Here is a 24,701-nt window from a genome sequence, read left to right on the forward strand (position 1 = left end):
TATGTAAATGCATGAGACGAAATACATTCAATAATTAAATATTGCTTGTATAGTATAAGTAAATACAGGTAACCACATTATATATATATATGTGTTTACCCGTGTTTAATTCCTACCGATGACTACGCATCCGTGTTGAATGCTATTCTGTTGTATATTTAGGTTGAAATTTTACCTGAAGCCGACAGACAGTGGCAAGGAAAATTATGCGGTGCACGAAATGACCCGCACATGTACACTTTTGATGGAAGGTAATTACGAAATTAAGGAACCGTTAAGGAAGGATTGATGTTATCTATTAACATGCCTAAGAATTATATTTTGTTTGCAATACTGCATTTATTCTAAACGTTTGCAATTCTTGTCGAGCTTGCTAGCGAATTCATGAACGAATATAATTAATTATGGACCGCATGACATTTCCTTTTAGATCAATATATTACAGTAACGAAATTTAACCAACACGTGTTGAACAATCACAGCAATCGTTTCTTTTTGAGGACTAATACAACACCAAGTTCTATATTACACGCGTGTATATCTACCATTAATGATGATTTCATTAAACGAAAAACCATCTATATGTGCATGTGATACATAAGGAATATTATATGATTGTGTTGGATTGCATCATACAAGTTAATGCCGTTAAATGAAAGTTCGTTTCAGATCAAAATAATCAAGCAATATATCACGAGCCTTTCATGGTACCAGATTGTTTGTTTTTTAAAGAATGTCTTCTTTGACACTCTGGGTAATCCCAATGAAATTTAATACAAGCTTGTTGAAAATTGTTTGTCGGTTTTGACTGTTATTAGAATGTAGTTTTGATTTAAATTGAAAAAATACACATAAACCTTCAACATTGCAAACATTTTGTAGATCGTATGAGCATCACACTGAAGAGGGCGATTACATTTTGTATAAACATACAAAATATGAAAATATCGAGGTATACACTTTTAGTTTTTACATATTTTTAACCTTAAGATAAAAACAAACAACAAAAAAATTTAAACTGTTTGAACGTTAATATAATTACATATAGTTCGACTGTTTGAAGAATAATTATATTTGCTTTCTTTCTGGCCCCGCGTCGGACCTACGTTAACGTCTAGTCTGAAAATAGTTGTTTCTTCAAAATCTTTATTTTCGTAAACATATTATGAATGAACATTTGTCACCGATGCATTAATGCGTTGCGTCGATGTGCATAGACCTGTTTTTTATTTTGTCCAAGTTCTCGATCCGCTTAGCCCTGTCGGGTTGTTTTTAAGGGCTCACTCCGTATAGTCTAGTTGTATTTTAACCACGTTCTCAAAATTCTCAATTCTCATAACCATGTTTTGTATTTTTACCTACGCTGTTTTGTACTTTGACCAAGTTATCAATCCTAAATGTTCTTTTTTGTACTCTGACTGTGCTCTCAAGCCGCATAGCCATTTTTGTGTTTTAACAAAGATCTCAATCCGCATAAACCTAATTCTTATTCGAGCAATTTAGTGCATCTTTGTCACTTATTATTTTATTCTTTCAAATTCTTAAAAGTCTGTAAATTATTCTTAATATTAACTTAAAAGTTACTTGCGAATAGTGTGTGTTTAATATTAGTATACATTACTTTTTAAAACATGCTACACATTAAAAACAATCAAACAGATCCAGCATAGAATAGCCAACTGCACAGATGGTAAAAGTCTAGCTAAATGTAACTGTGGCGTTGCCGTAAGGGCCGGACGTGACGTCTACGTCATCAACGTTTGTAACGGGTACATCGACATTGGCTACAGGCAGTGCTGGGATAAGGCATTGACGGTGAAAAAAGAAAACGACTATACATACACGGTATACCAGTTTTAAAGGATCATTTAATTTAATTAAATATCTTTTAACATAAGCAATAGTGTTATCTTTTTTTTAAACAAGGCTATTGTCAAGCAATATGGTCCCCTACCGGCTCCACCATTGTCAGAAATTCCACCATTTTCAGAATATTTTTTGGTTGCCATAGCAACAACAATGTTTGACGTAGGAACACAATGAAATGACGTGCATAATGTCCATATTGCCATCTAAATGTTGCAAGTTTCAAGAAAAAATATTAAGAACTTTTTAAGTTATCGCAGGATCCAGAAAAGTGTGACAGACAGACAGACAGACTCACAGACAGACTCACAGACGCATAAAGCGCAAACCATAAGTCCCCTCCGGTGAAACCGGTAGGGGACAATAAATGCTATTCGGTTTTGCACAATATCCGAAATTTGTTATAGGCAAATATTAATATTTATTGAAGATCTATCTACCATATGGAACTGCGGTCCGGGCCCGCATAGATAACGCTCCGTTTATGGGCGAAGCCGGTGGAAGGGTATTGGATATTTCTGTGAACCCTTCAAACAAAGATACCAACGGTAACAGTACAGGGTTATGTGGAAGTCTGAACAATGATCAATCAGATGATTTTGAGAATCAAGACGCTTTTATTAATATGTGGAAGGTCAAGCTAAATGCATCCCTGTTTGCTAGCGATATGTACCATAAAGATCTTGAACCTTGGGTGTTTCCAACTTGCAGCTGCAAGAAAAACAGTATTGGAAACAATGATTATACATGTGACAGGAGTTTAACTGGATGCACACGAGGTACTTTAACAGGTTATCGAAGTTGCAATGAAGTTACAAATAGTCGACCCGTTCGTTCAGTAAGTGGCCATGTTAAACAAAGACGTATGCGAATACCAGTGACACACCAGCGCAGCAGCAAAAAATCTTTAGTAAGTAATCCATTCAATAAATACTAAGAATTAATGTATGGATCGTTGAACTCGTCCAGTGCTCAACCGTCTTAAAATAAAAGTCATGTACGTTTGCAAACTTGAATATTTAAACAATTTACAGACTAAGAGGAGCACCAGCACTTGGACTGTTGAAAATGCGAGGCGTCATTGTGAAACCCAATTGGCTACGATACAAACCCTTTGCAAAAATATTCCAAACACTCACACAGACGTATCCGTAGATAACTGTGCATTGGATATAATGGTAATTCAGAACCACTCTATGTATTTTCTTGTTTCACTTAATTTACATACAGTATATTATCATAGAAAGGTAAATAATACAATTTATTTAAGGAACATATTTCCTGATGAAGTAAACTCCTTTTCTTTTACAGCTTGCGAACTCCACTGAATGGTTGTCCATGTCAAGGCAGTCTATGCTCGAAACCTGCCAAAATGAAATTCATCGTAACAGTACTGTAATTAGGCATTTAATTGATAAAGCGGAGGGAAATCACACAGCCGACAATAACGTTACTACGAAAGAAGAACTCGAAAAACTCCAGTTCTTACTACAGATTGGTCAAGAAATTGAGAAAAAGTTTTGCATCAATAACTGTAATGGTCGCGGACAATGCACTAACGGTAAATATTTTTAGCGTTGAGTAATTCGTGTGTCTACTTTTCACAAAATTATGTCCCTTATAGTTAAATCATGTCTGTAAATAATATGAACTGCTTTATAACTGTTATACCATGTCAACATTAAAATAATGTGTAACATAGCAAAAATTAGACATGTGTTCTTAAAAGAAATTAAATGAACGAGCTTCTAGCACAGTTATCGTTCCAACACTTAAATGTATGTGTGTGTGATTTTTGTTCTTATAATTATTATTTTTAATATAAATATGTGTATACCAAGGCACACTTAAATCACTATTTTGACAAGAATTTTAAATAGCTCATTGTTGGTAGGTACGTGTACGTGTGAACTGAACTATGGCGCCATAGATTGTTCAATGAATTTGACCAAGCCACCGAAGATTGCGTTAATGAATGACGGTCTCTGTGATACGAATAAAACAGACTGCTCTGATATTGTTGTCATTGGCGGTGAATTTTCATCTTCGAACTTGACATGCAGATTGAAATGGTTCAGTGTGAGTTTGTAAATTGTTTCATGAATGTTATTTATATAGAAATATTTATTAACTTTTTTATTTTTGTGATTGCTGTCGTGTTGTCTTTGTAAACACATGACATTTTCGGTAAAATGCAGGGCGTTGGAGTACCTATTGATATTGTATTATTACATATTTTACGTTTGTTCTCATTGATTTTACATTGACGTAGGTTGACATTAATGGAAGTGTCAGCGACGATCAGACAGTATTGGTTCCTGGTGAGGCCGAAACACTAGGGACGGCAATTTGTCCTGCTAACAGATTACGACAACGTAGATCGAGTGCAAATACGTTCGTCCGAGGATTCCGTGTTTCCATCAGCAATGATGGATATAATTTTAACGAAAATCAACAGGAATCTGTCTTCATTTACAATTCTGAGTGTCAGCTGTACAATACTAATTCTGAGACAGCATCAAAGTTTACATTTACGCTTAAAGTAATAATGGAAAATTCAGTTTTATTGTAATTCAAGTCGATGCATACATCTGAAACTGTCTTTGTAGTACGTTGTAAAATGCATGTCGTTTAAACTTTTTTGTGGCAGGAATACTTGATTCCACTAAATAACATTATTATGTTTTGTTTTCCAGAATGAATACTGTTTTATTGAAGACAAATGTTACATTAACGGTACCCTAGATGTATCCAAAGATTTTATATGTGACCCCGCAATTGAAAAGACATCGTGGACTCGATACGTGCCTCCGTTGGGTCGGTGATCTTATTAAGTTTCTTGTATATTTATAGGATGTACTAATTATAATAATTACGTGTTTTATTAATAAGCTTGTCTCTCAGTGTTTTGTCCATCTATGTATGTTGATCGCTTATCCTAAATATACATTGCAAACCCGTTAACGTAAACAATTTTGAAATTCTATAAATAACCTTGAATGGATTGACTTCAAGCAATACACATGGTTAGATGACTGAGTGCAGTGCTTTACATTTAAAACAATGAAGCTGCATTATTATTTGATGTATATATTGGTCTTCCTCTAAGTCATCTTTTCGATATTGATCTTTTCCTTTGTCTAGGACATACTTCATACAAACGAATATGGTTTCCAGGTGGAGTAAACTGCTCATGTTCACTCTCTTTATATTTTATCGTGCAATACCATATAAGGCATCACCAAGGTGTTATAAAAAAACGTTCGTGGCACCTTTAAATATATGAACCTTAAACATTTTAATATGATGCATAGTTGTCGGGAGTGGCTAAGATTAATAACTATGTAATCAATACGGAATTTCAGGACTCGTTGTTCATCAAAATTCTGATAAACGTGTAGATGGATTGAGTTTAAACTTCATACATGGATAAACTGTTATTAAAAGTAGTTCAACTTTCGCTTTTATCTTATGAACACACCTAATGTAGGGGTACTTGAATCATGATTGCTGTAGTTACCAATAGATGCATTGTTTAAATTTGTTCCTCAAATTCGGGATAAAACAAACATTTTATTCCATCAACCTCGACATATGGTCTTGTGTACAACATTAGTTCGTTGCATTAAACTGTTTTATTTTCCGTTTGTTGACGCACTCATTTTTTATTATATAAATCAATTTTACTACAGTATAACAATGAACAAAAAAGTCTTTATCATGTGAACAGATTGTAATAACCCAGAAGCGTGTAAGACAATTTCCAACTCCGTATGCGAGGTAATTTCCGATGTTGCGAATTGCAATTGCAAAAGAGGCTACACACTAGAGAAAGATGTCTGTAAAAGTAAGATTGGCTTATTTAATTAAAAATGATAATATTGTATTAAAAAACAATAATGAAAATCATCAGATCATAAATTCAAAAAAAGGTAAATGGCATTATTTCATTCAGAATTACATGTGTACTTTATTTGTAAGTATAGATTATAGTCGAAAGCGGTTGGCGCTTAAGAAATCGAAATAAAACCAAACGATCAAAAACGTTGTTTTTTTCAACTGTTTAAATGTCGTAGGAGTATTGAGGTTGGTAATATGGTCAGACGATACGAAAATATTCATTGACTGGGCATTAAAACGATTAACAAAATATGTTTAAAAAAATCATTCTATCGACCGTTTTATTTCAGAAATCGACAGTATTATGGATGACATTCCGGGTAAGGAAATTCTTCAGGATACTTTTTTATAACGAATTTTGCTTGATTTCATTTCGCCTCGAGAACATATATAACTGTTCTTGGAAAATTTCAATATGTCAATGGCCATATGTTATTCTGTACTTTATTAAAATGTGTTACACAGTGTAGTTTATGAATGATTGCAACACAATAATGTGAAACAATATATCTCGTAGGGAAGGTAATTTCAATAATATCTATGGTGTTTGGTAGGATACAATTTATCTGTCAGATGTTGGGTAAATGTCTAATCTTAAATAAAAGACATAGTGATAGAATAAGATATTTATCCTGTTTTCCTATGAAATGTCATTAGTTTAACTTTGGCTCAATATGATTTGCTGTGTTCTGTTAAGTCTCAGACCGCCATGGAAGCTTGGTTGTAGAGGTGACTCTAGACTACCAATTCCCGGAAAATATAAATATCGACTCTGCATTCACATTCGAGCGGTATAAAACGCTATTGGTCGATGAGGTAATTGTATCTCTTTTTAGTAATTTTTCTATCATCACCTGTATATGATTTGCAGATTTATAATATATAAAGAGATCAAATATTCATCCAATATGTGTTTCGTCAATTATTTATAAATTCAGAGATCACAAACATCTGTGCATCACTTGGTTTAATTGTTTACATACCTTATGTTTTGGACTTACAGCTTTCAAGCTTCTACAAAAATGAACTTGGGAATCGACTGGACAAAGTAAACATAAGAGATATCAAGTACGTATAAAATTAAAATCCACATGTGCATGATGGTGTGTTAAAATTGCAGTTCTGAAAAGTATATTGAGATTGTAGTGTACATGTATATATATTGATAAATGAATTGGGTTAAAGCTTACACAATGTTAGGAAATAAACGTGTTTTTACCTGCAGGATTGGCAGTCTCATTGTTGATCACCGTGTGATATTTGTTCAACGCGAACATATTCTTAGCGATGTCACCCAAGCAGTATTTAAACTATTCCAATCCAACATCACAATAAAGGGTCAGAATGCCCGAGTCATTGGTGTATCGCTAGGGGAAGATAAAGGTATATTTGATCATACACTTGCACATGCATTACTTTCCTAACGGTCAACTATGTATAAATGTTACAACATCGTCTCATTGTGTGTTATTTTTACCTAGTTCCACTTGACGAGGGCAATTTCGCCAAATGTCGCGCGTTTACAATTGTTAATCCGTGTCAACACGACGAAGAATGTATTATTGTTGAAGGTGTCCTTCGTTGCGTGTAAGTTCAAATTAATACTGCTGTTTTATTCGTTCCCTTTTAATTTGTATATGTAGTGACATATGCTGTTTACAAAAAGTATCATGACTGAAAACTGTTTTATAGTTTACCATAATACTTCTATTCTACTAATATGCCGTTATTTCACTTCGGTACCAATATGTGTTACCATACCACAATATCGCAATATATTTTTTTCAGAAAAAAGACGACTGATCCTGGTGAGTAAATAGTTTTCAATATTCAAGTGTGCGTGTATTTGCTGTCGTTCTAATGCTGGTTAAATGTTCCGCAAAGTAATACAATGAAACTATCAACTGTGTATTAACATACCATTAGATAAAATTAATCATACATACCATGCTAAACTATATATGCTCCTTTAATTATACTCAAACTATTCTTACACAAAAAATACACTGTTTTCAGATGGAATTAAATTGTCCGTAATAGTCGCTTCTGTTGTTGGGTCATTTCTATTCCTGGTTATGGTGATTCTTGTTGGCGTCATTTGCAAGAAATATTCGCGGTCTTCAAAGAAAAAGATTGACACAACAAACCTGCAAGGCGTTGATCTTTGCAAATTACCAAGACCCAAAATAACTGGCAGTGAGCTAGGATCTGAGTACAACAATGTAAAGCCGGACGCTCCAAAGAGCAGGTATTACAGCTTTAGTGTTAACTTTCAAATAAATAAGACTTAGTTATTGTATGTATGCCCTCAGTGCTTTGTTTTCATTTTAGAAAATAAAATGTCTTTCAGATTATAAACCAATCGACTAAAGTATATATTAATTACACATCCAAAGCATCGTAAATACACTGATCACTTGATTCAACGCCTTTACCTTGCATATATATGTACATATTCTTTATCTTTTTAAAAATCATCAACTGCAATGAACTAGACGAAGTTATGATGGAATTTTAGATGATTGTAAAGACAAATGACGAATGTGTAAAATAAAAAAAAAACATAATAACCAGCAAATGTTAACTTTGAAATTGCGTTTTCAGGAAGAGGTATGTTCAAAATGAGCACACGTATGAGAGCTTGACTGGCTACAGCAGCAGTGTTTCAAATGACATAGAGCACACGTATGAGAGCTTGACTGGCTACAGCAGCAGTGTTTCAAATGACATATTTTCAAACACAGACTTGTAGCAGCAGCAGACCTTAAACAAACTATGAAACAAACCTTGCGCCTACAGTATCCTAGAGTTATACATTCGGAAACTGTATATATTTACATTGATAAACATTAACTTCGAAACCTTCTGTGTAAATGCGAAGTGTATAATTGATTAATATACGATCTGAATATGATAATAATTGTATTTCGTGTACAATGAAGGACATAATACAGACAATATTACATAATTATATGGAATAATTAATTGAATACAAATGTTTTATTTAACTTAATTTTTATCTATATTTAATCAGGATTTTTTTAAACTTTATTTTTATCTATATTTAATCAGGATTTTTTTTAACTTTATTTTAATCTATATTTAATCAGGATTTGTGTCTTGTACATTTCACATACTATCGCTGGGATTATGACATAATGCCGAATTATTCTGTCTACTGATATGTTGAAATAAGATTTCAAATTTCCCTTGATTTTTTTCTTAAAAACTAATATTTTATGTTAAATATCAATATAACCCTTCGAAGCCAGCCCTTTTGGAAACATTACTAACTAATGGAATATCCCATTTATAGGCATATATTTTTATTTTAATATTGTGTGCAAATATATATTGTGTCATATTGTTGGCTTTACTGTTCATTTTCCGTGCTTTTATTACATTATGGCTAAACATGTTTCTAGTGAATTGTTATAAAAAGTGTTTTCAAATAATTTAGATCAGACTTTGTTATTATTTTTTCATAATAAATTATCGTTCGGTATAAAACTTTTAAGCCCTTTACGAGTTCCGATCATTTTAAGTAACGAGAACCCTATATTACTTTAATATTAGGTTACCTATATATTTGACCTGTTTTATTAAGTTGCATGATGAGTAAATATTCTGGCGTATACGTCAAACGTATTACTGATACAATACAATTTATGTTCTAACGTGATTATACCAAGTGATAATTTATCACATATCCGCTATCGTCAACGAATTTATTGTTTGAATTAAGTTTTATATCTAATTGTTTTTGTCGTCTTGGACAAATAATTACTCGAAGATTAACCAAAAACAATACTTTTCAGAAATTGTACTACACCTGGTACTACTAATATACCAAATTATAATAGTACAATAATTTCAAATCTCCAAGTATTACACAGAGATGTATTATTTTAATCATACTATGAACGTCGTTTGAAAATGTAATCTATAATATGCCTTAATAACCTTAATGCCTGATTTAGTTCAGTGTAAACAACATCGATATACTTTTGCCAAATTAATCAAATTAATTATTCATTAAAAGAAAAACAACTACTATTTAATGAAATTAATGAAGCGTATTAATATATTGGGTATAATATATAAAGCACGGATTAATTTTTGGCTTACACACAAGCCACAGAAGAAAAGTTGTTTAATTCTGAAGAAAAATATCAAGATAACCTTTTTCAAAATATCTAGTTATAAGTCAGATACGTATATCAAAAACGGATAATCAACGTCCTCAACAAATTAAAAAGAAGGACAACTCATGACATTATGGTGTTTTGACAATCTTTTTAGCATTTCGATTTACTGACTTGTTACCTGCAAAACCAAAAGTGGTGTTCCACGATCCAACAATATGGTTGCCAACGACTTTGAAGATTATCACCTTTAATAAGGATTAACACCTCAGACTACAACTTGAAAATCACATGTGTGGATGAATGTATTATCGTTACAAGAAATACGACAGTTTTGTTTCTGTTCTTTCTTCGCATCTTTTCTATTACCATGTTATTCTGCCCCAGAATCAAAGTTAAGAAACAAGTACCGAGTAATTGAGGATTATCAGATTGTCAAAGTTGCCATTCCTCAATCTTTTTTGAACAGTTTTTTACAAAACCATTTCATTACAAAATTCACACTTTTTTACCTAAATATTGATAAAGCAATATTTATTTGGAATATGTGTAAACATGAATATAAATACCTTAAGCATGTATTCATAGTAGCACATGAAGTGTAACGAGTGAAATAAAGAAAATTTAAGCAAACAAATGCTGCTGTCTGCCCGTAGAAAACAAGGTAAAAAAGTCTCTAGTCGTAAGTTATTTTGAAAATAATTTATAATAAAAATTAATGCAGAAGGAAAATACAAACTTTGAGCGTAGAAATGTATATGATAAATCTAATTAATAATACAAATAAACATACTTATTTTACCGCACACATTTTAATTTCTAGCCTCACTTGAAAGGGTACCCACGTTTGCACAAATGACTATGCCATAACCATTCTGTAATTGAGAATGCTAGATAATGCATAAATCGCATAAAAATATCGTCTTTATATACAACTACCATAATATGTTTACAAACATAAATAACATATAGTATATCATTTATAGACGAAAGTTATTGGGCCCGATATTGTTGACATTGATCAGTCCTTATTGATCACCTACGAAGTGATATTCAGAATGACATGGTTTACATACATATTAATTCAATTTTGCAAACGTATGTTTATATATGAGCAAATGGTAAATATTTCATATTGAAGTCATACCATAACAAATTAGCAGCAGACAAACCTCGCGTTACCATCAGCTTATATTGGCACCATTATGCTATTATAATTTAGCTGTTGTTTATGTTTGCAAAGGCAGTTGCATTATAGAGTTCAATTATGTATAGTGCGAAGTTCATGCGTTTTTAGATAAGTATTCAGATGTCAAAGAAAAACAAGCATTTCACAAGTTGTCAAGATACTTAAAGCACAAGGGGGTCATTTCTGCGTCATAGAAAACGTATTTTAACTGCTCAAATTATCTTTTGTGATATTTCATTATCATAATTGTAATGGTTTTTCAAGATACTTTTAGGGACCTTTTAAAACATTTTGGCATGTATTGAAGATTGTCATTAAATGCTTTATATTGATAAATGTAAACATAGGATCTAAAAAGCTCCGTAAAGAAACAAGAATAAAACAATAATAAAATTAAAGAAAAAAGGTACCCTCAACTGGGCCACTGACCCCTAGAGTAACGCTTAAATCACTCGGCCATCTGTGCTCATACAATGAGTGATGTATTTTATACTTTATATAAGCAATCGGAATGTCCTAAAACATTTAGACATTAATTAATAATTTTGATAGGTCTGTTGTTGTCTTAATGTTATGATTATATTACGTCAAACTACCTGGTAAGAACATGTGCAGATAAATGAATTTTCTGCTGAAGAGAAGTAGGTTGTATTTAAGAAAAATAGAACACAATACAAATGAAAGTTGTAAATGAGGTGTGTCATGACAAGAAATGATTTTTTTCGCCAATGTGTGAGGGCCGAAAACGAATCATAGTAAATGAGTGACATTGACATTTTAATTAAAAGAGATAAATAGTATCACAACATATCAGCAATTTAATATGGATTTATCATAGTCTGCTTTTACAATTGTACATTAAGGTTGTTTCATGGCATCGGTTGACCCTAAATTAATATGCTTAACATTCGTCATACATGTATATAGAAAGATATTTATATTTACATTTTCTGAGCATGTTTTAATTATGATACATTGAATAGTGGTAATTATATTGCAAAAACAATTGAAACAAATTTGATAAAAACAAATATACGCTGTATTATCCGTGCTAGTTCTCGTTTTATGAACAAATGTTTGCTTCTAAGCAATATATTTCTAAGAATGTTAGATGATTGAGACTGACAATATTGTTATGATAATATAAAATAGATTTTAATTGTTATGCATAAAACTATGTTTTTGTTTGGTACGAACGAGGGGGAACACGGTTCTGCGCGAATCACTTGTGATATCTTCAGAAGATGAGTGACTTAATAGAATCCAAAACCGTGGTAAGTATTCGTTTTTCAAACACTTGACAAACTGATTTATTGAACATATTCCCTTATATTTTGTATTATATAAATACTAGTAGTAATTTGTTTTTATTTCGTTATTAAAAGCTTATATGCAATAACTCACGTTATTGCTCTATAATAACTGTAACATTTTATAAGCAACCAAATGTGGTATTAAACTCATTTTACGCAAAAAATAAACTTTGCACTGGCGAGCATTTATCATTTGAATCAATATGTGTTTCATCTTCGCCCAATTTACGAATGCCTGGGATGTAAGCGTTTTTGAGACATTGAACTGCTCGACTATTTAAAAAATAATAACAAGTTCATCTTCTGGACCCACCTCTTAACTCGTACCTCAAAACGATAGTTTCCTTAAATCATAATGTTCGTACATAAACTATGAATAAATATTTTCATCAATCATATCATCAGGTGCTATTACGCGCGTAGCCCTGTTTTGTATATTTTTACCTTTTTCTAAATACGTTGAATATGGACCAAGTTCTTAATTCGCAAAGCATTGCGTTGTATTAAATCACGTAAGTCCCCCCTTAAACACAGATGTGTATTATTTTCAAAGCTTTATTTCTAAACTAAAAATGTCCTTCATTCAAAATATAGACCAACGTGGCATATTTATATATTCGTTATCCCCCATCGCTGACGGAGGGATATAGACTTGGTGCTGTCCGTCCGTCCGTAAGTCAGTCAGTCTATCATTCCGTCAGTCCGTCCGTCCGTCTGTCACAAAACGTTTAATGGCTATATATCAGAAACTATACAATATATCAACATGACACTTTGATGTATAGATGTAAATGGGGAAAAGTGCCATGCACATGAACATAACCATACACTTTCTTAAATAAGAGTTATTGCCCTGTATTGTTTTTGTATGATGTAACTTTTAAGGGCTAGATCTCAGATACAATACAATACTTCAATAAGAAACTGCATGAGTGTATAGATATCAATGAGGAGAATTGCAATGCATAAAAACAATTACCCTACACTTAAATATATTTCAGGATTTTACTATATCAAGGCATTTGCACCCATCCATTAACAAACTTTATTTGGTGGGGAATATCAATTCAACGGATTTGCTTGTTTCTAAAAGCATTCACACTATAAGTTACGACGATGTTTACGTATATTTTGTATATATTTAAACGATTAACAGATGAAGAGACACACCAAACACGTAGTCATTCGAAAATACCAGGCTTTATTGTAGAAACCAACTGGCGACGATACAAACCCTTTGCAAAAAAATGTTTCTCAACACCCGCACAACTGGACAACATTGTATCAGATGTAATGGTAGCAATTATTAAATAGTATGTATTTATCGCATGTCCTCTTTACTTTTATATCGACGTTGCCGTAGGTTGACATAATGAAACTGTCGGGAAAGATCGAACTAAGCTTGTACGTGGAGAAGCCGAATAATAGGAACGACTATTTTATCTTGTAAAATGATTACGACAACGTAAAACAAGTACAAATACGCTTATCCTTGGTATCTATCAGCAATAGATATAATGGATATAATTTCAACGAGGATGACCCTGGATCGGAAAAAACTCTGAATGTCAGATGTGCTCTACTAATTCTAAGACAGAATCAAAGGTAACATTTGCGCTTAACAGAACAGAATAGAACAGATAATTTATTTGCGACTTAAGCATAAACAGCTCATCGTAAAAAATAAAGCAATAACGCGACCACACGAATACACATGAGGTTAAATAACACACCAAGAAACAGAGAAATAAAAGTAATAGTAAAAAAGACAACTTAATTGTTTTGCTTTTTTTTCAATATATAGGTTTCGTGAAAGTGTAGTATATTAGAGAATTAGAGAAGGCTTGTTAAATTTTAATAAAGTAAAGTGAATGTTTAAAATTCGTAATAAATTAAAATGGAAATATACACATGTTCAAGTTAAGGGAAAAAAGAAGATATTATCTTACGAAACTATATATTTTCGGTTCAACGTTTAAATACTTTAATACAAAAATTAGCTCAACGCATCAGTATAGTTTTTCTAGTCTCGTTCAATATTTGTGAAAATGTAAGCATACTTGGTATTTATGTAAAAATGTATGTGTATTTCTTCAAACATATAAAGGACATTTTAGAATAAAATGGAACTCATCTTCAATTTCAATAAGTGTACACAACTTAAATATTCTCTACTTTCTGAGAATGTCTTGGTGCCTGCTAGTTTCTATATATAGAACATAAGGACTATTTCAAGATTTCTATTATGTTTACAAATTTCAAATTGTCAATTTTTGCTAACTAAATGGATCTTTCGAAAATGGAGTTCAATGAGATTTTAAGAGAGTGTGATGAAATGTCATCAACATTAGTTCGCCATTTGAATCGTTTAATATATTGCGAATTATTATAAAACAATAATACTAAATAAATAAATAACGTTTTTATTGTAAAGAAAACATAACAAATATTTTAACGCTTTCTGTGTACATTGATGGTGTTCGGCTAGATAACAATTTTCGTCGACGTTGACTGTTACACTCCACTTCTTGCAATACTCCACCAAGTTGTTAAGGAAAGATTGTAAGCCCTGTGCGGATTCTGACATTCCCACTCCAAAAATAGAAGATAAACAGATAGTTTATTGTAATAATTGAAAATTAATTTTACTATTTGTTCAAGCCGATATGTACCGTTGAAACTGTTTCTTGATATAATTGTTGAATATGGTTTATTTTAACTTAAGTGTTATAATACTACATTTCATTGAGGATCATTGTTACGCAAGCTTTACTTAAGAGTATTTGGTTGCCAGAATGAATATTGTATAATTTAAAGCAAATGTTACCAAATGCGCACCCTGTATATTTCGAAGCAGTTTATATGTGACTGAAAAGACGTCGTTGACATGATCAGTGTCTCCGTTGGGTTGATGATTTATTGAAGCTTTTTCACATCGATAAGCTGTATCAATTATACTTATTATTTGGTGTATTATTGAGCATATCTGTCCGTTTTTCGCCCATCCGTCTGTTGGATATGCATTACCTTACCGGTGCATAAATTCCATACTTTGTTTTGCACATGGTTTATTTCAGAATTACCAAATCTTATTTAGTTTCTTTCGAAAGCAAATCACGCCTTGTGGTAAAATAAACGGCTTTGGTTTGCTATTTGGATATTGTGTTATTATAAAATTATGAACAATTATAATTTTCATTAATATTCTTCTCTAAACTAATCGAAAATAATGTTTAAACGTTAAGTTTGCGATCCGCGGCAGACATTTAGAAGTTACTGAAGACGCCTCAGTTAACCACGGCCAGTGAAATTTATCGTTAGACGTGAACCATTCTGAGGATAAAGCGTCGATGGCAATGGCAAATTAAACCTTTTTTTTTATAAACTTATTAGATTATTAAAGCTGAAACAGTTTATACTTTTGTCATATATTTAGTGATAAATTATTATAGTTGCTTATTATATAAGAGGAAATGGTTTATCACACGTTTTACCTATCTATGTAATATAAACATTACATTTTTATTAAAAAATGTATTGATCGTTAATTTACGTTATTCAAACTTTTACTGCAGTTTTTCTCGCAGTGAATGTTAATATAAGTAAAGCATGTGTAACACACGTTTTTCAGCGTATTTATCGGGTTCTTGTTGATTGAATAATAAATCGAGTGACTTTATTTTAATGAAATGAGGTTGCAACGTCAAGAAACGTCACTTAATTTAAATACCCTTCCGGTTGTATCATGACGTTAACGTAAATATTAATTGTCTCTGCCAGAAGAAAAGCATGTGAGGCTAAATATCTCACACCTGTTTTCATCTTATACCATGATTTAATAAAGTCGTCAAGGAAATTTGTTTGGAAACTTGCTAAACGCTCGATTACTACAACAAAACCTGAAATTAATTTGATGAAATGAGGTTTCAATTTCAAGTGACGTCACGCAATGTAAATAACTTTCCAGTTGTATCATGACGTTAATACGGAATATTACGCTTGTCAATTGTTCCATGTGTTTGTATCAGTCGAGTGGCTTGTGTGATGACGTATATCACGAGAGGCGGGCGCCCCGAATGTGATGCGAAATAGCGCAAACCACGAGACTGATACAAACACTTGTAACAATTGACTTGCGTAATATTCCTTTTATTATATACAACTTTGAATCATTTAAGTTAAAAAAAATGAGTTTAAGCGTTCATAATTAACCAATAATGCTCTTATAATTTTCTGCATTCAAAGTGGTGTCATTAAAAGTAGTCCGGCTAGTATGGTAATACGGAATTTTACCGATTGATACAACTTGTATTTTTGGAAAACATTAAGCAGGTATATAATAAATGTGAATATTTCTGTTTCTGCCAGTTGCAAAGGATGTGAGAAAAAGACCTTAAATGTGTTGTCATTTTATACCATGATTTAAAAGAGTCGTTCATGAAATATGTTTTTAATTTGCTAAAGGCTCGATTATTAACACAATACCTGAACTTGCTAAATTAAATATGGTATGAAAGTTCAAGACGTGTCATCACCTCTATTTCATTGTTGCATTAAAAGTAATAAGCCGTGTAAATAATTAATAATTAAGGATTCTCAAAAAGATACATAAACAAAAGCAGGAAGGAAAAAAATACATTTATTTTTGACGCATATTGATAAAATGATACACGACAATTATGAAGAATATGTGTCGTTAGAATAATTTGATGGATATAACGTTAAAAACGTGTATGTCCGCTTTTATTTATTTATTTACGAATCCTAATTGACAACTTCATTTATAACGCAAACAAAGATAAAACATGTGTATAGGTATTGACTATTTCAAACATAAAAAATACAACAAAATCAAAGTCTGATTATATGCATGATCACAAACAAAAATTAAACATGTTCGACTTTGCATTTAACAAAATTAGCAAATAAAATAACTCTTGGATACTTTTAATGTTAAACTACATTATTGTTAAGGCATTTAAGCCACAAACACAAATAACATCCACGTGTTACAACTGCATGCCAGTATTGTAGTAACTTTGACCTCGTTGTGGCAGCCCATCATATTGGTTTCGGTCGGCCTCTGTCTCACGGCGATTTCTGTGAATTTAAAACAATAATTATGTATTATCATAGACAAACAATGCACCATAAACTAGAAGTAATAAATTGCTATATTCATAAACAATGTAAATACTACTCGGCTTAATTATAATGCACTTGAAATACGTAGATTGTTTCCGGCAGAAGTATAATAATCTAATAATGATGAATGTATCAGGTAATGATTCTTATACTTATACGAACAAACATCTAATTATAAGGCTGTTGTGTAACTTTTACAGATGAATTACTTTAAATATTCAAGTAACTTTCTTTGTGGTAGTTACTTATAACATGACAATCCCGCCCACTATTCAACCGGAGGGAAACATAGGCTAATCACACCGTCAGTATGTCTGTCCGTTTGTCTGTCTGTCCTTCTATCCGTCAGTTCGTCAGCATAATGTGTTCCTGCCTTTTTTAAGAAGAACTACACAAACCTCGTATACTTATAAAAGGCATTTACAGGCGAAAACAGTGAGCAAGATAGTATCATGAAATATTGTATAATCACGAGGTATGCGTTTCAAATATGTCATTCAATTTCATCTACTGTACTTTCGTCCGTCCGTCCGCAAAAAAACGAAATAGCTAGAAAAATACATATCGCAAACCGGACCCTGCGATCCGTGGAGATTCTTGAAACATACAAGGAATATGTACATATGACCATGTGGAAATTATGTAAATCTGATCCACCCGAAAAGGTCAGGTATTGCAGTCACTCAAACATTGCCTACATTATCATGAAAGTTGTATACACATTTGGCTTATATTTGTGCTTTTAGTTCTTCTGTCAACAAATCTGTCAGTTTGTATTTTTGCAAACACATGAAATAACTCAAAATAATAAACATGAATATGACCATGACACATGTCACATATTCAAAATAACGAGAGGAATATGAGAGAATGACCCTTGATTTATGCAAATGTCAAAAAAGTGTTAAACGAATTCTTTTATTTCATTATGAAAATGCATACATAGTTTAAGGACATTTGCATTGAATGCAAATGTATTTTTTACAAAACCGGAAAAAGACTCCTTTTTGATTGCATACTGTCAAAGCCTTTTATAAATACTCTGGCTTTTTACGAAAATCCATTTGTTTAGACAAACGTTGTTTACCAAAATAAATATTTTCTTCTAGATTTAAAGGGATCTTTTCACGCTTTGGTAAATTGACAAAATTGAAAAAAATTGTTTCAGATTCGCGAATTTTCGTTTAAGTTATGATATTTGTGAGGAAACAGTAATACTGAACATTTACCATGGTCTAATAGAGCCATTATATGCATCTTTTGACGATTTTAAAACCTAAAAATTATAAAGCGTTGCAACGCGAAACGATTGAATAATTTGGAGAGTTTTGTTTTTGTCGTTAAATTTTGTGAAACTACGAAGATTGCTTATATAACGTATAAAATACGTTCAGCATGTGTACTCGGCGGAATAGCTCAGTAGGCTAAAGCGTTTTTACTTCAGGACTGTGGCAGGACTCCAGGGGTCACTGGTTCGAAACCTGGTCCGGGCTATGTTCTTTTCCTTTTTTTAATTTTATTCTTGATTTTTTACTGGAGCTTTTACGATCGAATGTTTACATTTATCGATATAAAGCATTTAATGAATAAGTTAAAAAATGCCAAAATCTGTGAAAAGGCCCCTTTAAATGTAACTTGTTAAATGAAAACTGTAAAACTTCTCATACAGAGAGCCTGGCCTGACGTCTGCAGCTAGACTCTGTTTAAAGGAAAGCTGGGACCCAGACAGTTTGGCGCGAGGGATCTTGTACACATCCGACTTGTCATCCTTGAACACGGACATTTCCCGTGCGGAGATGTCTTGGTACGTGTTGTCATGCACCTTCGGTTCAAGATGGTCCATCTCAAGTGGCTGCTTGGCTTTCTTTTTGCACACAATGACCACCAGCACGACAATGATCATGAACAAAACACCACCAACCGCAGCCGAAACTATTAAGAGAAGTTTCGAGTCGGCATCTGTGAGCAAATATAAATAATAGATAACATCGAATATAATAATGCAGTCCCTCTTATACAAACCAAGCGCATTATACTTTTATTTAGAGAACAAAATAATTGTTAGTTACAACAATCATTTAGAGAAGAAATTAACTGTTTGTTACAACAAGTATAAATACTTTTAACAAGCATTCGAAAAATTAACATTAAAATAGAACAAACAAGACTTTTGCCAAGCAATAAATGTCCCCTACCGGTAAGACTACACTATTTTTAGCAATATTTCTAGTCTATTTGTTGCCATAGCAACCAGAATTCTTGACGTATGAACAAAATTAAATGACGTACATAATCTCCATATTGCAATCTGTCCATGCTTCAAGTTTCATGAAAAAAATATGAGAACTTAAAAAGTTAGCGCAGGATCCAGAAAAGTGTGACAGACTTGCAGACACACAGAGCGCAAACCATAAGTCCCCTCCGGTTTTACCGGTAGGGGACTAATAAAATACTTACCCTGTGTAATTTTCTTTTTACTGAAATTAAAAAAAGAATTGCTTGAGTACCGCGTGAAAATATAAATTGTTGAAAATACCATCTTGACTTAAACAAATACTATTTTAACAAGTTAATATAACTGGTAAGCTCACATCACAGGACACAAATGCGCCCGATAACAATGCCATCGCAACATTTGTAAACTAGTTAATAAAACAATATATTATGGTTATTGTTAAGGAAAACATACCAATAGTTTTAAGATATAATTCTTAAGGATTAATGTCATGGTGTTAAATACGGTTCAGCTTTAAAAAATAAAAAATACAAGTTTCCATATGTACTTACACACAACGAACGACCGTAGCGTCTACCTCACATTGTTCGTCATCGTTACATGGATGGATACTAGTATATACACGGCATTTTGCAGACTTCTTCTCTTCCGAATTGTCGTGTAAGGGAACTTGCCAAAGAAAATTTAAGCAAGATTATTTTGATTAGTTCGTTACAATTTCAGATACTCGTGCCATAGTGTATATTTAAAATGGAATGTGTCTTACTGTGTAGAACAAATGATCAACGGCATTTACTTGGCTAACACGCAAAAGGTAGACCAACCTCTTTAAGGTAGCGCAACCGTAATGGGCACCTTTCCAAACATAATATAATGTATTATTTTCTTAATCAGCATCATTTCACCGAACTACATGCAAATGTTTAGGAAGGCTTTACATGCTTTAAAAAAAATGTATACTGATTTTTTCAAAACCACCCCCACGCTCGGCTTTTGACGATTTTATTTGCACCCCTGGGGTATATGAACGTTTCATAATTCATCCAGATTTCCAAATATGGGCATGCAGTTGGTGTGTACAGATGCAGTAAAGGTGTTTAAAGTTTAAACAGATGAAATAAATATTCTCGTACAGACATTTATTTTTTATAACTTGTTATCTATGGAAGAGCGCCATGAAATGTAAGTGGTTTCAGCCAAGTAGAAAATGGGTTGGTTAATAACAAAGTGTCATAAAATTCAAAATAGTATCATTTAAGTAATATTTTGAACTTAGTTTTTATAAATACTATATACAGCAAAAATACCAAGAAATAGACAGATTTACCGTTTACTTTTTTAAATAAAAATACAAATGCAACATGCATGATTCGTATTTTCAGTAGTAAATCACCCAATTTAGCCATAACGTTGTTTTAATTTAAAAAATTGAAGAATGTGCATTAAAATTGCAATACATTTAACATAGTTTATATACTATAATAAATAAAATTAAGTTAGAAAAGAAATAAAACGCGTCGCAAAAAGTATGCGTTGTCGGCAGGATTCGCACCTGCGCGGGAAGATCCCAAAAGATTTCTAGTTTATCGCCTTAACCACTCGGCCACGACAACTTCACATTAGTACCTGCTTAAATTAAATAATTATAAGTAAACAGGTAAAACGGTTCTTCAATTTTCGAAGAAATCGCGGGAAATCATTACGGGTGCGTTAAAAAATATATACGTGCAATTAAACTTAAAGTTTATTGCATATATGCATACGCATAAAAACACCTTGGTCATAGTGAATGTAGTATTGTTGTTAAACCTTTAACATTCATATACGCATTTGTTTTATGATGTTTTTGTTTTTTTGTTTTGTTTTTTTCAACTTCAAAATTTTATTTTCAATATATAGTATTACATACATATATGTATCATATGTAGCAGTTTATGTACATGTACTTAAAGGGAGTATATAAACAAAGTTGTGTTCAAAACATTAATGCACAACAAATATTTGAAAAATAAAACACTTCAAAATAGCTGTTTTACATACTTACTAAATATAATTTTACATGAAAGTACGTGATTATTCTTTCTATATTATATTGCACATATGTTTATGAAAGATAACTAAAGTGTTGAATTGCATTATGTATGATTCTCTGATAATGCAGATTTAACAAAATACAGAATTGATAAAAAAAGTTTTCAATACGTTATATATTTAAAAAAATACATAATTTTTATATACTATTAAATCATAAACACAATGTTGTGATGCAATCAGAGATGAAGAGATCAAAAGCAAAAATTGACCAAGGGTGTATAAATTTTACTAACAGATGTAAAGGCATAGAGAGAACACTTAATGGGTGCATTTAATGATATAGTATTTTTCAGTGTGTACAGATGGTATTCAAAGGTTCCCATTCAGTATCAAAGGATTATACATTATTTTTTTAAACAGATTTTTTTATCATATTCATATTTTAGTTATTTCTTGGCTCCTGCTATGCTTGGAATGAATTTATTCGTTTAACACTTGTGTAAGTATAGGTTTTAAAATAAAATTACATTAGATATGGTACTAGCAGAATTTGTTAAATATCCAAGAAGAAAAGATTGTCCTGGTAACATTTCGTCAATAATTGTTTTAGATATCTGACATTCCCAGAATAAATGTTCTAAAATTTCATCACTTTGTTTGCAAAAAGAACATAATGGATTGTCAGTAATTTTCATATTGTTTTATGATGTTAACAACTTAATAACCAATGAGTGTAAAAACTAAAAATCGAAATAAATGCGTTATTGTTTTAAATACTGATAATTTACCTTTATCTTTACCAATGAAAGCATTGGTGACGTTGTATGTTTTATCATAAATTACAAGACCGTTCTCGGCCAATTTCACTACCGCCTGTGTCACATCGCTCAGAATTTGTTCGCGCTTTTCATACACAACTAAGTGGTCCACGTATAGACTTCCTGTTCTGGGAAAACAAACAAATTATTGATGGTTAAATGAAATTAACATAATTATACAGAATTTGATTATTTTGATTGATATTTAAATGACATTCACACTACAAGTATTATACGGAACTGGATTATCATGATTGATATTTAAAGTGCTATCACTATATCGCATTCAACTTATTTATCTTTTTACAAAATACATATAAAAACTCTATTTGTTGTAAATGACTAACCGTTTGCTATTGATATTTGGTAGATCACTTTAAAACAAAAGATATACTTAATAAATACATTATATCTCGAATGACAACTTTCGAAAGCCAATGCCCTATTTCGTCTTTGTAGAACTCGGTCAACTAAATTGTGACAGCACAGTAATGTCATCAGAGATTTAATAGTAAGAAGGGTCATTTTAACCATAAACGTTCTTAGGAATAAACCTATATACTTTATTAAAAAACATAACAACAGAATAACTATATACAAAATAAATTGCATATAGTTAGGGTTATATTGAAAATGAATATATTTGTGTTCCTTATAGGACATTATTTTTAAATCAAAGTAAAGTCCTTTTTTCCTTTCATTTGTTTGTGAGAATCTCAATGTATATATCGTAATTATATTTATAAATGAATGTGTAAATTGGAATAAAATGAATATGTATTCTGCTAAAATAATGTTGATAAAATATAAAAAGATTAAGTCTGGTCAAATATTAATGATTAAGCGTTCATTATAATTATGGAAATATATTAGATCAGGGGTGGGCTAGAGGGTTTATTATAAATTATTACTGTTTTAACATAAAGACAAATATTCGAAGACTACCAAGCGTTATTTTAAGGAGTCAATATCAATGATGCGTGACTAACGTGCATTGATGTATACTTTGCTTACATATTGTAAAAAATATTTTACGAGTATTTGCATGTATTTTAAAAACCCTTCCGTGTTTAGATGTTATTTCAAATACGACTTATACATGAACTTATGACAAGGCATACAGACAAGAAAACTAAATATACAAAAAAAATCGTTATTAGAACAAAATCTAGAAAATCGTCAACATTAAATTTATCGATATGATTCTAATATTTAACATGTACGTACGATGTTTTTGCGTTTATTACCATATTTACGGTAAGTTGTTTTTCAAATTGAAGGTGACGAGTGCTAAATCAGTTGTGTAACATATGCGTACCTCGCTTTTATTGAAACATAACAACAACACGTGTGAGTAGCAATAAAAATTTATAAAATATAATTAAATAAAATGGCAAACCTCATCAAAGTTTACGCAATTACTTACCGATGTGTTAAGTTCTTTTACATAATGATCGTAAGTGTCGGACGTATTTAAGGATTTGTGCAGAGGTAATGAGTAGCCCAACTTTATTTCCACTTGTAAGACCCCATGAGCGTCATCAGACACTGTACATAGAATACATAGAGTGCCAGTGTTACACCATGAATACACTAAAAAACCGCGATAATCTTTGTAGCATGTACCTCTTTAAAATATGTTATGTCGACAAAGAGCACGAATAAGTAACATATAGAAATAGTTTACCAAAGAACATTTAATGTCTTACGAGTGTTTTCGTCCGGAACAATAATTGCATGGGTATTTTCTGCAAAGAAATATATTAAACAAATATCAACCAACCGATTAACATTAATTAACATAAAAGTTATTAGCTCAATTAAGTGACAAATACTTTGGAGTACATTTTAGTATACGGTATACGGTCAAAAACAAAAAAAAATGATATAATAATAGCAATGCTACTTCTTATAATAATAATTGAAAATAACCTTAGTAAGAATTCGCTTAATTTGATATAGTTGATGAAAGCTAAAACAATTTATTGAATGAACAAATCTAAATTAGTTAATTAACAACATAATGTTTCGTGTCGTACAAATCAGTTAACAACA

At 31.7% G+C, this 24,701-nt stretch overlaps 2 protein-coding genes and 1 non-coding gene across 7 annotated transcripts in view; 1 reads left to right on the forward strand and 2 right to left on the reverse strand.

The window, feature by feature from the left end:
• The window catches only part of LOC127868846 (uncharacterized), a 179,708-nt gene that overhangs the window by 30,781 nt on the left and 124,226 nt on the right, over nt 1–24,701 (forward strand). The window contains exons 47-63 of one of the 3 annotated variants that reach the window (XM_052410937.1): nt 163–251; nt 883–952; nt 1,660–1,845; nt 2,297–2,776; nt 2,901–3,044; nt 3,178–3,427; nt 3,761–3,945; nt 4,139–4,408; nt 4,563–4,683; nt 5,597–5,713; nt 6,057–6,086; nt 6,464–6,582; nt 6,770–6,834; nt 6,992–7,149; nt 7,248–7,353; nt 7,555–7,574; nt 7,783–8,014. In XM_052410937.1, coding sequence (XP_052266897.1) covers nt 163–251; nt 883–952; nt 1,660–1,845; nt 2,297–2,776; nt 2,901–3,044; nt 3,178–3,427; nt 3,761–3,945; nt 4,139–4,408; nt 4,563–4,683; nt 5,597–5,713; nt 6,057–6,086; nt 6,464–6,582; nt 6,770–6,834; nt 6,992–7,149; nt 7,248–7,353; nt 7,555–7,574; nt 7,783–8,014 — 2,642 coding nt within the window. The remainder of the gene's footprint in view (nt 1–162; nt 252–882; nt 953–1,659; nt 1,846–2,296; nt 2,777–2,900; nt 3,045–3,177; nt 3,428–3,760; nt 3,946–4,138; nt 4,409–4,562; nt 4,684–5,596; nt 5,714–6,056; nt 6,087–6,463; nt 6,583–6,769; nt 6,835–6,991; nt 7,150–7,247; nt 7,354–7,554; nt 7,575–7,782; nt 8,015–24,701) is intronic. The other 2 variants (XM_052410936.1, XM_052410938.1) reach the window with 2 other exon arrangements.
• The window catches only part of LOC127868845 (uncharacterized), a 47,055-nt gene continuing 39,503 nt past the window's right edge, over nt 17,150–24,701 (reverse strand). For 2 of the 3 annotated variants that reach the window (XM_052410931.1, XM_052410933.1), the window contains 8 exons: nt 24,356–24,394; nt 24,073–24,194; nt 23,052–23,116; nt 22,617–22,774; nt 20,346–20,463; nt 20,016–20,035; nt 19,217–19,517; nt 17,150–17,513 (listed from right to left, as the gene is read on the reverse strand). In XM_052410931.1, coding sequence (XP_052266891.1) covers nt 17,423–17,513; nt 19,217–19,517; nt 20,016–20,035; nt 20,346–20,463; nt 22,617–22,774; nt 23,052–23,116; nt 24,073–24,194; nt 24,356–24,394 — 914 coding nt within the window. In that variant the 3' untranslated portion in view covers nt 17,150–17,422. The remainder of the gene's footprint in view (nt 17,514–19,216; nt 19,518–20,015; nt 20,036–20,345; nt 20,464–22,616; nt 22,775–23,051; nt 23,117–24,072; nt 24,195–24,355; nt 24,395–24,701) is intronic. The other variant, XM_052410932.1, reaches the window with a different exon arrangement.
• Nucleotides 21,326–21,407, reverse strand: Trnas-aga (transfer RNA serine (anticodon AGA)). The gene has a single exon. It is a non-coding gene; the product is annotated as a tRNA-Ser (tRNA).

The sequence above is a fragment of the Dreissena polymorpha genome, chromosome 2, assembly GCF_020536995.1.
Source record: "Dreissena polymorpha isolate Duluth1 chromosome 2, UMN_Dpol_1.0, whole genome shotgun sequence".
NCBI classification, from domain to species: Eukaryota; Metazoa; Mollusca; class Bivalvia; order Myida; family Dreissenidae; genus Dreissena; species Dreissena polymorpha.